General features: G+C 45.4%; 1 protein-coding gene across 1 annotated transcript in view; it reads left to right on the top strand.

The window, feature by feature from the left end:
* The first annotated feature begins 2,552 nt into the window (after positions 1-2,552).
* Positions 2,553-15,100, top strand: part of LOC141080458 (uncharacterized) — a 39,493-nt gene continuing 26,945 nt past the window's right edge. The window contains exons 1-3 of the mRNA XM_073565695.1: positions 2,553-2,781; positions 3,840-3,999; positions 4,110-4,572. Of these exons, the coding sequence (XP_073421796.1) occupies positions 2,736-2,781; positions 3,840-3,999; positions 4,110-4,572 (669 nt within the window). The 5' untranslated portion in view covers positions 2,553-2,735. The remainder of the gene's footprint in view (positions 2,782-3,839; positions 4,000-4,109; positions 4,573-15,100) is intronic.

Genomic DNA, 15,100 nt, shown 5'->3' on the forward strand with positions numbered 1-15,100 from the left:
TCCAAGAAAAAAAATCAGATGTGAATTAAAAGGGTTTCCCCACAAACAAACTTAATTTTAATCAACATTTTAATCAATAGATCTTTGAATAATAATTTCCACAAATGCACATGTTTAAATACAATGTTCCTTTTCCTGTACTGTGTAATGGCTATATCTGACCGTACAGGGACATGGTCTGATTCATAAGACAGCTCATGGGCAGAGGAGGAAGTGCAGCGAGGTGGGCAGCTGCTGCAGACTGCTATTTTTTGCTGGGGAAGAGCAATATCCATGGCCCCTTACCAGCCTGAGAATACCAGCCCCAAGCTGTCTGCTTTAGCAAGGCTGGTTGTCAAAAATGGGGGGGACCCCACAATGATTTTTTAAATTATTTAAAAAATTTAAAAAATATGATGTGGGGACCTTTCTATTCTTGATAACCAGCCTTGTTGAAACTGACAGCTGAGGGTTGCAGGTAAAACCCCAGAAATGCCACCTGTTCTGAGGAAAGAGCTGAAAACTGCTGTTCACAAACGATCTCAATCAAACCTCACTGAGTTCGAGCTGTTTGCCAAGGAAGAATGGGCAAGAATTTCAGTCTCTCGATGTACAAACTGATAGAGTCATACCCCAAGCGACATTCAGCTGTAATGGCAGCAAAAGGTGTCGCAACAAAGTATTACGTTAAAGGGGCCGAATAATATTGCACGCCCCACTTTTCAGTTTTTGAATTTCCCCAAAATTTAAAATAACCAATAAATTTCGTTCAACTTCACAATTGTGTTCCACTTGTTTATTCTTCACTAAGTATTTACATTTGGTATCTTTATGTTTGAAGCATGATATGTGGGAAAAGGTTGAAAAGTTCCAGGCGGCCGAATACTTTCACATGCACTGTATCTTTTGTCCTGCCACTATGTGTATTTGCACATCTGACCACTGTATATGTGTTACTATTGTGTATATAGTGTATTGTCTAGTGTGCCCTTAAGGCATTTAAATATATAATTTAACCTTGGGCTACTCATTTTTCTTGATCCACACGTCAGTTTCTTGGTGTAACTTTCCATGCTGCCTGGGCTGGTTTCTGGCCCAATATAATCCCGTTAACAGACCAGGCTTATATATCTAACAATGAACTGGTGGCAGTCCTACCGGGATGACCAGGCACTGTTTCACTGGTGCTAGTGAAAGGGGCATCTCAGCATGTCAGGGTTGTGAATTAGTATAGTGCTACATCAGTGACTGCATGGGTCACATCCTCTTATTCCCCGTGCCTCACTTGGGCCCATGTGGACAGGAGCTGTCAGTGTAAAACTGTACCAAGCTGACCTTATGTGTCTCCAGGGGGTGTGAAACATCATGCTGGTGAAAGTGGGGATACCACATTATATGATCCATTTGATGTAATAGTGATGTCGGGCGGGGTGGTGAGGTGCAAGTTCATCACATGTGGTGGCAGTGGTGGGATTCTGTGTGATCTCTCTGGTGCCATCCTTCTCAAGTGATGGCAGCGGTGGGATTCTGCATGATCTCTCAGGGGTCATCCTTCACAGGAGGCATTAAATTAAAGTGAACACCTGCAATAGCTGGGAGGGATCTTGTCTAAAAGGTACACTCTCCAAGAAGGAGGTGACTGAGCAACCCCTATAGTTTAGTCAGTGGTGTGTTGGTGTTTGCAACTGTATGTTGCCAGGTCCCTCGTCCTTAGGCTGGTTTCACATTTGCGTTTTTTAGCGCTGGAAAAAAACGCATACGTGCGCATGCGATTTTTCCCCTATATTTAACATGGGTGCGCATACATGCGCGCTTGTAAGCGCATGTATGCGATTTTCATGCGCTGCGTTTTTTTGGGGTGTGCGTTGGTATTTTCCAGACGCTGCATGTTGCATTTTTTGGCCCTGGAAAAAAGCGCATGCGCACGTATGCGCACGTTTTGCGCTAAAAATGGCCATTATAGCCTATGGATGCGCATACGTGCGCACTGGCATGCGCAGGTATGCGATTTTTTAGCGCTGCGTTTTTTGGGTGGTGTCCACTTTTTATCCTAGTTAGAATCTTCTAAAGTCAAAAAAAAAAAGTCTATATAAAGGAGGTGCCTGCCAAAACTCTGCCACTACTACACTGAGAGATTGAAGAGCAGACAGTCAACCAAGAACCCATTATATCAGCGAAGAATGTGAGTATATTACATTATATGCCTGTCCTTTTAAATTATGTATGTACTAATGATTTTTATTATTTTTACATGCAGTATGTCTTCAGAATCAGAGTATTCCCCATCGCGGCAGGAATTGGCGCAAGCAGACCGTGAGGTGATTATTTTCGTGCATCTGGTAAGTATATCTGCTGCTTCTCCAAATCTCTTACGTTTTTTTCAACTTTCTTAAGACATCGTCATCATCATCTGCGGACGGCACTAGTGAGGGCGAAGAGCAGGAGCAGCGAAGCCAAGTCCCGGTGGTGATACGGAATGTAAGTATCAAATGATTTGTAATGTTCTTTATTTTTTATCTTCTATTTTTACTCATTTTTTTGTTTCTTTTTTTGTAACTTTTTATTCAATTTAAATTTGATTATTCTAATGAATGTGTTTTGTCTAGGTTCCACAACGGGATGAAGACGTCTACCTGGATAATGAGCAGCTCATCAGCCTGGTCCAGGAGCGTTCGCCGTTGTGGGACAGCCGTGACCGGCTGTACAAGGACAATGTGGTGACCCGGCGGCTATGGAATGAGGTGGCCGCAGCGTTGATGGATGGCTGGGACAGCGCCACAGCATCCTCCAAAAAGGCGTTTAGTGAGTATTTCCCTGCTCTGTATTGTGCCGCAGTGACTGTTGTCCTTGACGGCACTGTTGGGTTTCGTGCTAGGCGTATTCTAGCAGGAAACCCAACAGTGTCATCGGGGTCTACAGTGACTGCTTTGAGTATTGTATTGCTAGATTGTGCCGCAGTGACTGTTGTCCTTGACGGCACTGTTGGGTTTCGTGCTAGGCGTATTCTAGCAGGAAACCCAACAGTGTCATCGGGGTCTACAGTGACTGCTTTGAGTATTGTATTGCTACATTGTGCCGCAGTGACTGTTGTCCTTGACGGCACTGTTGGGTTTCGTGCTAGGCGTATTCTAGCAGGAAACCCAACAGTTTCATCGGGGTCTACAGTGACTGCTTTGAGTATTGTATTGCTACATTGTGCCGCAGTGACTGTTGTCCTTGACGGCACTGTTGGGTTTCGTGCTAGGCGTATTCTAGCAGGAAACCCAACAGTGTCATCGGGGTCTACAGTGACTGCTTTGAGTATTGTATTGCTACATTGTGCCGCAGTGACTGTTGTCCTTGACGGCACTGTTGGGTTTCGTGCTAGGCGTATTCTAGCAGGAAACCCAACAGTTTCATCGGGGTCTACAGTGACTGCTTTGAGTATTGTATTGCTAGATTGTGCCGCAGTGACTGTTGTCCTTGACGGCACTGTTGGGTTTCGTGCTAGGCGTATTCTAGCAGGAAACCCAACAGTGTCATCGGGGTCTACAGTGACTGCTTTGAGTATTGTATTGCTACATTGTGCCGCAGTGACTGTTGTCCTTGACGGCACTGTTGGGTTTCGTGCTAGGCGTATTCTAGCAGGAAACCCAACAGTGTCATCGGTGTCTACAGTGACTGCTTTGAGTATTCTATTGCTACATTGTGCCGCAGTGACTGTTGTCCTTGACGGCACTGTTGGGTTTCGTGCTTGGCGTATTCTAGCAGGAAACCCAACAGTGTCATCGGGGTCTACAGTGACTGCTTTGAGTATTGTATTGCTACATTGTGCCGCAGTGACTGTTGTCCTTGACGGCACTGTTTTTTTTTATCAACAGTGGACAAAGTCCGAACACGTTGGCGTTCGATCAAGGACCGCTTCAACAGTGATGTTCGTGCTGAGGGCCAGGTTCGCAGTGGATCTGCGTCAAGGACCAGAACTAGATACCGTCACTATCACGCGTTGCAGTTCCTAAGACCGGTCCTTGCCACAAGATCGTAAGTATTATACATTTTGGGTTTTTATTTTTATTAATCTGTGTTTTTCTAATCCACAGCTGATGCTTCTTGTAAAGGCATGGTAGTAATGATTTTCCTTTCTTCCACAGCACCTGGAGCAGCACCCTGCAACCTGGCCCTGGAGCGGTCCTTCCTCGGACGTCCTCTGACCCGTCCCAGCCATCCGACAGCCAGGAAGCACCTTGCAGGTCAGCCACACACACAGCTGGTGACCAGGAAGCTGGGCCATCAGGTGTTCCCCTGTCCCAGGTCTCTGCCACTGGTTATGCGGGCACTACCCGCCAGCGGCAGAGGGCCTTGGACAGGAATGTCTTGCCCGAGTTTATGCATTTGAGCGAGACATTTAATTCCAGCCTCAAGTCACTGTCCGACAGAGTTGAAAGCGGTTTTGCACTCATGGAACGTGGTTTTAACCACTTTGAACACCGCTTCAATTCTGTAGAACAGCGCCTTGACCGTCTGGAGGCCGACCTCAACAGACCAGCACACCATTTTTTTAGTAAGATTGAAAAGGGCATGGCGGAACACCTTAGTCCTGATCAACAGCTGAATGTGCTGCAGGCCTGCAACAATGCTTTCTTGCAGGCTATGCAGCATAATCGGTACGGTCAGCAGTCAGTGGTGTCCTTTCCACCTGTGCCACCATTGACTCGCTTCACCTCACTACCGACTTGTGCTGCATACCACTGCACGGACACCTCTATTCAAAGCCAGGACACCCACCGTTACACCACCACAAGTCTGAGTGCAGCTGGTCACTTCACCGACACCACCATGGCAAGCGCTGCTCCTGTCTGGAGCACCACCGCCAATCCCATGCATGCGTGGAGCTCAGCCACCACTAGGCAAACATGGAACAGCCCTGCCGCTACAACAACATGTAGTAGCCCTGCCACCACCACTCTGCAAACCTGGGCCATCACTGCCGCCACCAGTCCTCCTGCAAGGACGAGCACTGACAACGAAGAGCAGCATCAGCCACCTCAGCAGCAGCCAACTCAGCAGCAGCAGCCACCTCAGCAGCAGCCGCCACCTCAGCAGCAGCAGCCACCTCAGCAGCAGCCGCCACCTCAGCAGCAGCAGCAACCACCTCAGCAGCAGCAGCCACCTCAGCAGCAGCCGCCACCTCAGCAGCAGCCGCCACCTCAGCAGCAGCCGCCACCTCTGCAGCAGCCGCCACCTCAGCAGCAGCAGCCATACCAGCAGACGGGGGACCTACATTCCATATTTGCCCCTACTTCAAGGCGAAATCAATCAAGGCGGGCATTGGGCCAAAGTCGGTCCAGGCACACAAGCCTACGGCGACATGCCATTACAACTAATGTAACTGAACAGATTTCCTCTCCTACAAGTGTTCCAAGTTTAATTCCCTTAACTGGACTACCTTCCCCCACAAGTTTTGTTGCCCCTTCCCCTCAAACACCGTCTTCAACTGCAAGTGTTGCATATTCCCTGCACACCCCCAAATTGAAACCATCTGCCCCCAAACGCCGTAAAAAATAATTTTTATTTTTTTTTTTGTGATAAAAAATAAATTAACATTTGTGGTTCACCATTAATAAGTTTCATTAATGTTGTTTGCGCCGCTCACACACACTGATGGGTAAATACATGTTAAAAACCAACCCAAGGGCTAGTATAGTCATATGTGAAATAACATGGACTAGTATAGTCATTCCAAGGCCTAGTGTAATAACTCTAGTTTTACCAAATAGAATCTGGTTTCATGAAAAACAAACTGTTGAAACTTGTCTAAAAAATAAGTTTCTTTCTAGTTTCACCAGTTTGTTTTTTGTGAAACAAGATGCTAGTTGTTAAAAATCGAGTTATTACAGTAGGCCTTGGTATGACTATACTAGGCCGTGGTATTTCACATATTACTATACTACTAGCCCCAAGGCCTACTATACTCATATTTGAAATACCACGGCCTAGTATAGTCATTCCAAGGCCTAGTGTAATAACTCTAGTTTTACCAAATAGAATCTGGTTTCATGAAAAACAAACTGTTGAAACTTGTCTAAAAAATAAGTTTCTTTCTATTTTCACCAGTTTGTTTTTTGTGAAACAAGATGCTAGTTGTTAAAAATCGAGTTATTACAGTAGGCCTTGGTATGACTATACTAGGCCGTGGTATTTCACATATTACTATACTACTAGCCCCAAGGCCTACTATACTCATATTTGAAATACCACGGCCTAGTATAGTCATTCCAAGGCCTAGTGTAATAACTCTAGTTTTACCAAATAGAATCTGGTTTCATGAAAAGCAAACTGTTGAAACTTGTCTAAAAAAAAGTTTCTTTCTAGTTTCACCAGTTTGTTTTTTGTGAAACAAGATGCTAGTTGTTAAAAATGCTAGTTGTTAAAAATCGAGTTATTACAGTAGGCCGTGGTATTTCACATATTACTATACTACTAGCCCCAAGGCCTAGTATACTCATATTTGAAATACCACGGCCTAGTATAGTCATTCCAAGGCCTAGTGTAATAACTCTAGTTTTACCAAATAGAATCTGGTTTCATGAAAAACAAATTGTTGAAACTTGTCTAAAAAATAAGTTTCTTTCTAGTTTCACCAGTTTGTTTTTTGTGAAACAAGATGCTAGTTGTTAAAAATCGAGTTATTACAGTAGGCCTTGGTATGACTATACTAGGCCGTGGTATTTCACATATTACTATACTACTAGCCCCAAGGCCTACTATACTCATATTTGAAATACAACGGCCTAGTATAGTCATTCCAAGGCCTAGTGTAATAACTTGTAATGGAGCAGATTACATGAGCAGATTACATTCATCCACTCAATGCTGACTTGTATTCCCCATGGACTTTCATTGGGGTTGGGTTTTGAGGGTTGTGTTTTGAGAAAATCACATACTTTGTTTTAAACTAGTTGCACAATTTTCTCTTGAAAAAAAATGGTTTCATGATTCATGGCCTGCAGCTTTGCTCATTCCAATATATTTCACGCAGACTAGCAATGCTGCATTTTAACTCGTATGTGTATTTACCTGCCCAGGTGTGTGAACATAACAAAATTCAGTTATACATGGGAAGTTTTTTAATTAATTGGAGTTTAAAAAATATAGTGCACTCAGTAATGGTATCAAATAAGGATTTTTATTACCATAAACAACAACATTACACCATTTCATCTTGCCAGTGCACCCGTCCTACATCAGAAATAAAGTAGGCCGCAAATTTGTCCCTCATTTGGCCAACTTCAACGGATGACCTGAGAGTGTGCTGAGTGAATTCAGGCAATGGGTTAGGAGCATCATCGTCCAGTTCAAAGGTCGGGTGCTCTTTAGCCATCACAAAGTTATGTAGAACCACACAGGCCTTCACCACCTCATCGACTGTTTCAAGTTTAAGATTAATGGCCGTGCCCAGAATTCGCCATCTGGAAACAAGAATCCCAAAAGCACACTCGACAGTTCTTCTGGCCCTGGTCAGCCTGTAATTAAAAATTTTTTTGGTGTGGTCCAAGTCCCGGCTGGAGTAGGGTTTCAGTAAGTTTCCGCACATTTGAAAAGCCTCATCGCCAACCATTACAAAGGGCAGTGGCGGAGCTTCGGTGTGAGGAAGAGGCCGTGGCATAGGGAAATTAAATTGGTTGCCATACAACCTCCGGCCCATGTCTGAGTTTTTAAAAGCCTGCGAGTCATTACCACGGCCAAATGCTCCAATGTCCACTGCTACAAACATACATCCGGCATCCGCAATTGCAATGAGTACTATTGAAAAGAACTTTTTATAATTATAGTACTCAGATCCCGTTCTTTGGGGTTTGATGATCCGTATGTGTTTCCCATCAACAGCTCCCAAACAGTTGGGAAAATTGCATACTGTCCAGAATTTGTCAGCAATTTCCATCCACTTTTCAGCGGTGGGCAGGGGCATAAATTCTGGGCAAAGAACATTCCAGAGAGCCCGGCAGGTGTCAGCAACAATTCCAGACAAGGTAGAGATTCCAATACGGTACTGGAAGTGTAGTGAGGATAGGGTTTCTCCAGTCGCCAGGAATCTGTGAACAGACAAAGAAGTAAAATTAATATTTATGTATATTATTTTTAAAAACTATAAAAAAAAATATTAGTACATTCACGAAAACTAATTACCCAAGGTTTTGAATACTAAATTTACAAAAAAAAACATCAGACCACACCCCTTTGTTTTTAAAACATACCGTAATGTCACCAGTAGCCGTTCCTCAGGAGGAATCGCACGACAGAGCTGTGTGTCCTGTCTCCGGATGGATTGTTGGACACGAGCAAGCAAATCCATGAAACTTTCGTGGGACATCCGGATATAATCAGTAAATTTCTCCGGGTTTGCACGTAGCTCGCTGTAGAGGGTGTGGTATGCCCCACGGCTCTCCCGGAGTTCAACAATCGGATGTATCCACATACGCCGCCGTCTTCGCTGCCTCTCTCTCTTCCTTTGTTCATGGCAAGCAACTGCATACGCCTGAGCCATCGCGATGTCCAAATCCAAGTTGAAGTGAAAACTCTTCCAGCGCAGATCCATGGTCACAAGAAGAATCAAGCAAATGTGAAGAATACTGTAGACAGGGTCTATATATATTAACATACCACACCCACAATGAAGTCCCATTGGTCTTGTGTGTTGTTGAATGGTTGTTTTTTCTTTTTTGTGGGGTTTTTCCAAAATCTGTAAAAAAACGCAAACGCACAAAAAACGCATACAAACGCGCAAAAACGCTGCGTTTTTTTCCTGCATGCGCATTAAAATGCTGGAAAAAAACGCAGCGTTTGTATGCATTTGTATGCGTTTTTTTAATGCGTTTTTTTGCGGGAAAAACGCGCTGCAAAAAAAAGCAAGTGTGAAACTAGCCTTAGTCAGTTATTCCCATATCCTGTGTTCTCATCAGTGTAGTACAGTTTGTCAGAATTCCTGTGACCGCTCTGGTGGCATCCTAATCCTGAAACCACGTTGGCAGTACTTATTCCCGAATCCCTAGTCACTGTGCGGCCAGTCCTGAGTCCGTAGTACCTGGTCCTAGTGCAGCTAGATCTAGAACCGTTTACAGATAAGTGTGTGAGAACAAGAGCCTAACTTCAAGATCCAAGTTATCCATGCAGTCCATCTATCTCCATATCCTTCTAGTTAGTGACTACATCACATCATGTCTCCCCGTGTCAGCGAACCTGATCCCTGGGATTGGCAGCTGCACAACCAGTGACTATCTAGGGGTGGTACCTGGTGGCTACCTGTAGCCCAGTCTGCTGGCTACCTGTAGCCCAGGGAAGAATTAATTAGTAGGAAATATGTTTTCCTTTTTATCTGCTGTCTAAGGCTGGTTTTACATTTGCGTTCAGGAGGGCTGCGGATGGCTGCCTACTTCCTCCTTTCTTGCTACCTGAAGCTCCACCTGTTCTCCGCCTACTTTTGTATACGTCCTGTTTTTAACCTATCTTTAACATTGGGTATGCAGGGACAAGCGTTGTATGCAGATGCATCCGCATGCGGCGATTTGCTGTGTGCGGTGACCGCACAAAAATGCAAAATTTTGCATTTTCCTGCGGTCACTGCACACGTCAAATTGCCGAATGTGGACGCATCTGATGCGCCCCAGAGGCCGTGGGATACTCGGCGCCGGGCCCGTTGATTTCAATGGGAAATGTCACAGCGGCGGTGACCCAGTCCGTGGCCTCAGGCGGTCATGTAAAAGGGGTAGAATTTGATGGGGATAAAGTTTATGTAGTGATTCGTGACGCCAGTTGGAGTGATTGACTGTAGTATAGCCGGCACTGCAGATGATCCCTGGGGGAGTAGATGGTGATGGCAGTGCAGATGTTAAAACCCTCTCCAACCAGGGCAGGACCCCCAGAGATGGTGATGCAAGTAGAAGGCACGGAGTAATAAGGCCGGAGACAAGGAAAGTCACTTTAGTATTTACTGTAGTTCAGATGCAGTTCAGAGGAGATATTACAACTCTCATCAGGTTACAGTCTGCTCTGAAGAATGGGACTTATCTTTCTCTTTGCTGTAACTCCGTGTACCTCCTGCTATTCTAATCCCTTCTGGGACCAAGGCTTTCTGGAGTTTAGATACATGTAGCGCCTCTACTCACTGTATATTTCACCTTCAGCAACTTGCAGTTTGAATCCTTTGTGAGGCAGCTCAAGTTCCCACTTGCATTGTCCTTCACTGATTTCAGGTTATTGCAGTATTTCTGAGGGAAAACATTGTTCTGCTGGTTGTGTAATCCCACGCAGTCTCTCAGCTTACTACCCAGCTCTGGAAGCATGGATGATCTAGGGGCTGGTTCCCTGCTTTTAAGCTCTCACTCCTGGATCAGCCACATGTCATCATGGCATCCAGGCATACTTCCTCCTTCTTCACACTGAGAACAACAGCTCAGCCCCTCCCCCTCCCAGTTAGGTTATGTCTGCAAAGCTCTCAGCTTCAGACAAATGAGGGAGTGAGGCAAATTGTGTATGTGTCTAGCAGAGAAAGCATAACTCCCATTGCTCACAAAACACATACAAAACAGTACATATTTAACCCTTTTGTGGCGATTAAGGCGCAGGGCGCCACATTCCCCCCTAGTTAAAGGTACCACGTCCTCGGGCTACACAAGAAACATAAGCATATAACAAAATGATATAATAGTTAACCTGAGTATAAGTAAACAGTCACATTAACTGAGTTGAGTCGTGGATTACAGCCCAAAACCACTTCTGATTGTTTGGATTGTCCCTGAGTGCAGCTGCAGGGCACACAGACCATAATAGAAAATTCACTGCACTGGCTGTTTTAGATGGCTTCCTGCCAAGGCACGATGAACAGATTTTTCTTCTCAAATTTAAGTCTTTACAAGAGTTCTTGTAGTAAAATAAGGCACAATGAACAGATTTTTCTTCTCAAATTTAAGTCTTTACAAGAGTTCTTGTAGTAAAATAAGGCACAATGAACAGATTTTTCTTCTCAAATTTAAGTCTTTACAAGAGTTCTTGTAGTAAAGTAAGGCATATTAACTACTAAAATCTCACATTAGTCCATGTGGGCACAATTCCTTTAACATCTTCAATAACGTTATCTAAAGCAAAGTTCAATGTTAGTACAGCTCAAAAACAAATTATTGATCTTAGAATATTTTACAAATCATTTCTATAGCGAGAAGGGGTTTGGCCCTGTGTGCTGTGCTGTGATCTGCGTAAGATAGGAATACTAGACGACTTCCTATGAATCTTTGAACCTACCATGGGTACAACATGTTCGCTGCTGACTGTAGGTGTTAGGGATGGCAGAACGCACTAAATATAAAATAATAGAAAGTGCGTTCGCCGCCCGGGGTCCACCGTGCAGAGGTGTTAAACTGCTGCTATATAATTGCAGACGCACAATATGGCGGTATATCGCACACGGGTTGAACGTCACCCGGTGCGCACTGGGCATACTCTGTTAGCTTCACAGAGACGCCTTAGACATGAACATAAGTACTGAGCCTGTTGGACTCACAGGTCTCAGAGAAATGCATGCATGGTATATGGTCACAGGAGCTGAGCCCAAGGCAGAGGGACAGAGTCCGTCTAGACCTACCGTGCGTGCGGCGTCGCTACCGCGGACACCCACAGGTGCTGCATACTGCAGAGCTGCGACTGACACAGCCACTATGCGACAGTGCCCAGGAGGGGCGCACTGTCGTACGCTAGTTAGGTGATGATATGCACTGTGGCCTGTAGCGTGCCACTGACTGGCGCTGACTCTATGGCTAAGTCCCTATCCACACACGTAATATCAGAGGGAGGGGAGTTTTAATGAGTCTTTCGCAGGTACATGCATCCGTCATCATTCACACATGTAGCAAGTAGAGTCTATACTAGCACATGGCTGAGCGGCCATGCGGGCCTTTTATAGCCGTGCGCTTCCGGGACCTTCCAGATCTCTGAGATGGACCAATCAGATCAGGAGAAGGACATGAGCATGTGACTCCCGATCTCCACTGGGAGATCATCTCGTGAGCATGCCCAGTACCGCGGCGAGAGGACTTAGCCTCTGGAGTGGCTTGCTGCAGAACAGGCTGCGCTACTATTGCTGGTCCAGAGGTGGCAGCAACAACCAGACCCAGAGAACTGGTCTGTGCAGGGTGTCTGGATCGCCAAGATTGCTGTGCAGGTCCCTGAGAGGTCGGAGGGGAATGGGAGACCGCTGGCTGCGTGGCTCTGGATTCCTGCTGTGCAGCTGCAGGAACCCGACGCCTAACAGAAGGCAAGTTTTCTGATTCTTCCTCATGCACAGCGTTAGTGGTTGGCATTAGCGATTCATTGCTTCCAGAATAATTTGGTGTCTCTGGTGAAGTCCTTTGTGGGAATACTACCACTGCATTGTTAACTTGTAGCCAAGAACTAGGGATTTCACCTAGAACAGTGCGAATCTTGGTATCAGTTTTTTCTTTTTGCTAAGAGTCTTCCTTATTCTCAACTCTTTCACGCAATTGTGCTGGACATACTTTCAGATTGTCGCTGGATACGGTAGTACATGTTTTTCTGCTGTCTTTGGAGATAGTATACACTTTGCTGTTGTCAGAGCTAGATGGTTGAATAGTGTAAGGCTGAGCCTCCCATTGGTCATCTAACTTGTGGTTCTTCTCTTTTTCTTCAGCACTTGTTCACCTGTTGGTAGGGGGGTTGCTACAGCATGTCTATTAAAGTTCCTTTCCTGTTTTTGACTAGCTTGAGCAAAACTTTCCTCCACACATTGTTGAACTTTCTGATACTGCAGTTGTCTTTCAGTATTCCAATCAGTGTCCAGTTGGCTGGATATGGTTTCAGGAGTTAGGACTCCCATCCAGGTCGATGGGAAGTTTACCAGGACGTGCACGCATCAAGTACGCTGGGGCATATCCTGTTGCACTGGTTGGGATATGGTTGTACATTTCAATCAAACCAGGCAATTTCTCAGGCCATTGGTTCCTTTCTTCGAGTGGTAGGATCTGCAATAAATTGATCACCAGATGATTCAGTTTTTCGCAAAGACCATTGCCTTGTGGATGGTATGGTGTAGTTCTGATCTTTTTACATCCATAGAGGGAGCAAAATTCTTGGAAGACTTCTGCTTCGAAGGCTGGACCTCTGTCTGTCAGCACTTGATCTGGGTAGCCATGGGGTCTGCAGAAATATTCTTGGAATGCCTTTGCAGCTGTTCTTGCTGTTTAGTCTTTCACCGGAACGACCACTAGGAAACGGGAATAGTGATCCACTATTGTTAAGGCATAGATATACCGTGATCGGCTTGGGGTTAGTTGCAAGGGGTCTAAGGCCACCAGTTCCAAAGGTTGTTTAGTGATGATGGGCTTCAAGGGGGCCCTTTGATTGGCAGAATTCTTTCTTCTGAGATTACATGGGCCGCATTCCCTACACCACTGTTCAATGGACCATCTCATACCTGTCCAAAAGAAGCGGTCGCGGATGACTACTTCCAGCTTTTTCCAACCAAAGTGTCCAGCTCGATTGTGGTAAGCTTCCAAGACCATGGGCACGTCCTTTCTGGGGACCACGATCTGCCATACCAGTTCATGTGTACGTGGGTTAATAGCTCTTCGGATCAACTTGCCTTCATAAAGGAACAGCTTCTTTCTCTCTTTCCACAACTGTTGGACCTCTGCAGGCGCATCAGGAGCTGGAGATGAATCTGCTTCTCCAAGGAGTTCTTTGACCATACATATAGCCGGGTCACTGCTCTGTGTCTATGCCCAACCATGGTGAGGTAGTGGATTAAGGGAAACTTCGTGAACGGCAAGACTTCTCCCTGTCACGTGGTTAGAGTCTTGGGAGACACCGTGGCGATGGAATGCTGGCATCTCTATTTCTTCCAGGTCTTCTAGATTCTCTGCTGGAACAGGAGCATTTGGCATATGGGATAAGGCATTGGTGTTTTTAGTGCCAGCTCGGTAGTTAATGACGAATTCATAATTGAACATCCGAGCCATCCATCTTTGTTCCAAGGCGCCGAGTCTAGCGGTCTCCAGATGGGTTAACGGATTGTTGTCCATATAGATGGTAAATTTGGATGAGGCCAAATAGTGCTTGAACCTCTCGGTCACTGCCCAAACGATAGCCAAGAATTCTAGCTTGAAGGAGCTATAGTTGGTAGGGTTCCTCTCAGTAGGACGAAGCTTCCGACTGGCATAAGCAATGACTTTCTCCTTACCCTGCTGCACTTGAGATAGGACAGCTCCTAACCCAACATTGCTGGCATCGGTGTGCAGGATAAACGGCTGATCGTAGTCTGGATACGCTAAGATCTCTTCTCCAGTAAGTGCTTGCTTAAGGCTGCTAAATGACTCATCCAACCTAGCATTCCACTCAATCAGGGAACTCTTGCCCCTGGCCTTTTTTGATTGGTCAACTAGGAGATCTTGAAGAGGGGCTGCCAATTTAGTAAATTCTTTGATAAAGCGTTTTTAGTATCCCACTAGGTCTAGGAATTGTCTGACCTCTTGGATGTTGGTGGGTACCTGCCAGTCTCTGATAACAGTCACTTTGTCTGGGTCATGTACTACTCCTTCTGAACTCACGACATGGCCTAAATACTGCACTTTGGGCTTTAGGAGATGACATTTAGATGGCTTTACCTTTAAGCCGAAGTTGGACAACGCCTTCAAGACCTCTGCCAGGTGTTGCAGATGTTCTTCATAGGTCCTGGAATACACAATCACATCATCCAAGTACAATAGCACAGTCTCAAAGTTCATATGGCCCAGGCAGCATTCCATAATTCTCTGAAAGGTTCCAGGAGCACTGCTCAATCCGAATGGCATGTAATTAAATTCACATAGCCCCATAGGAGTAGTGAACACAGTTTTTTCTTTGTCAGCCTCAGCAACAGGAACCTGTCAGTACCCATTGGTTAAGTCCAAAGTGGAGAAGTACCTAGCTGATTTTAAAGCTGCTAGAGACTCCTCTACGCGCGGCAAGGGGTATGCATCTTTGTGAGTAATTTTGTTAAGCTGTCTGTAATCTACACACATGCGCATTGTACCATCCTTCTTTTTGACTAACACCAAGGGAGCTGCTCAGGGCTGCCACTAGGAATTTCTGGGCCCCA

Source organism: Dendrobates tinctorius, unplaced genomic scaffold, assembly GCF_039654945.1.
Source record: "Dendrobates tinctorius isolate UK_male_01 unplaced genomic scaffold, ASM3965494v1 ptg000003l, whole genome shotgun sequence".
NCBI classification, from domain to species: Eukaryota; Metazoa; Chordata; class Amphibia; order Anura; family Dendrobatidae; genus Dendrobates; species Dendrobates tinctorius.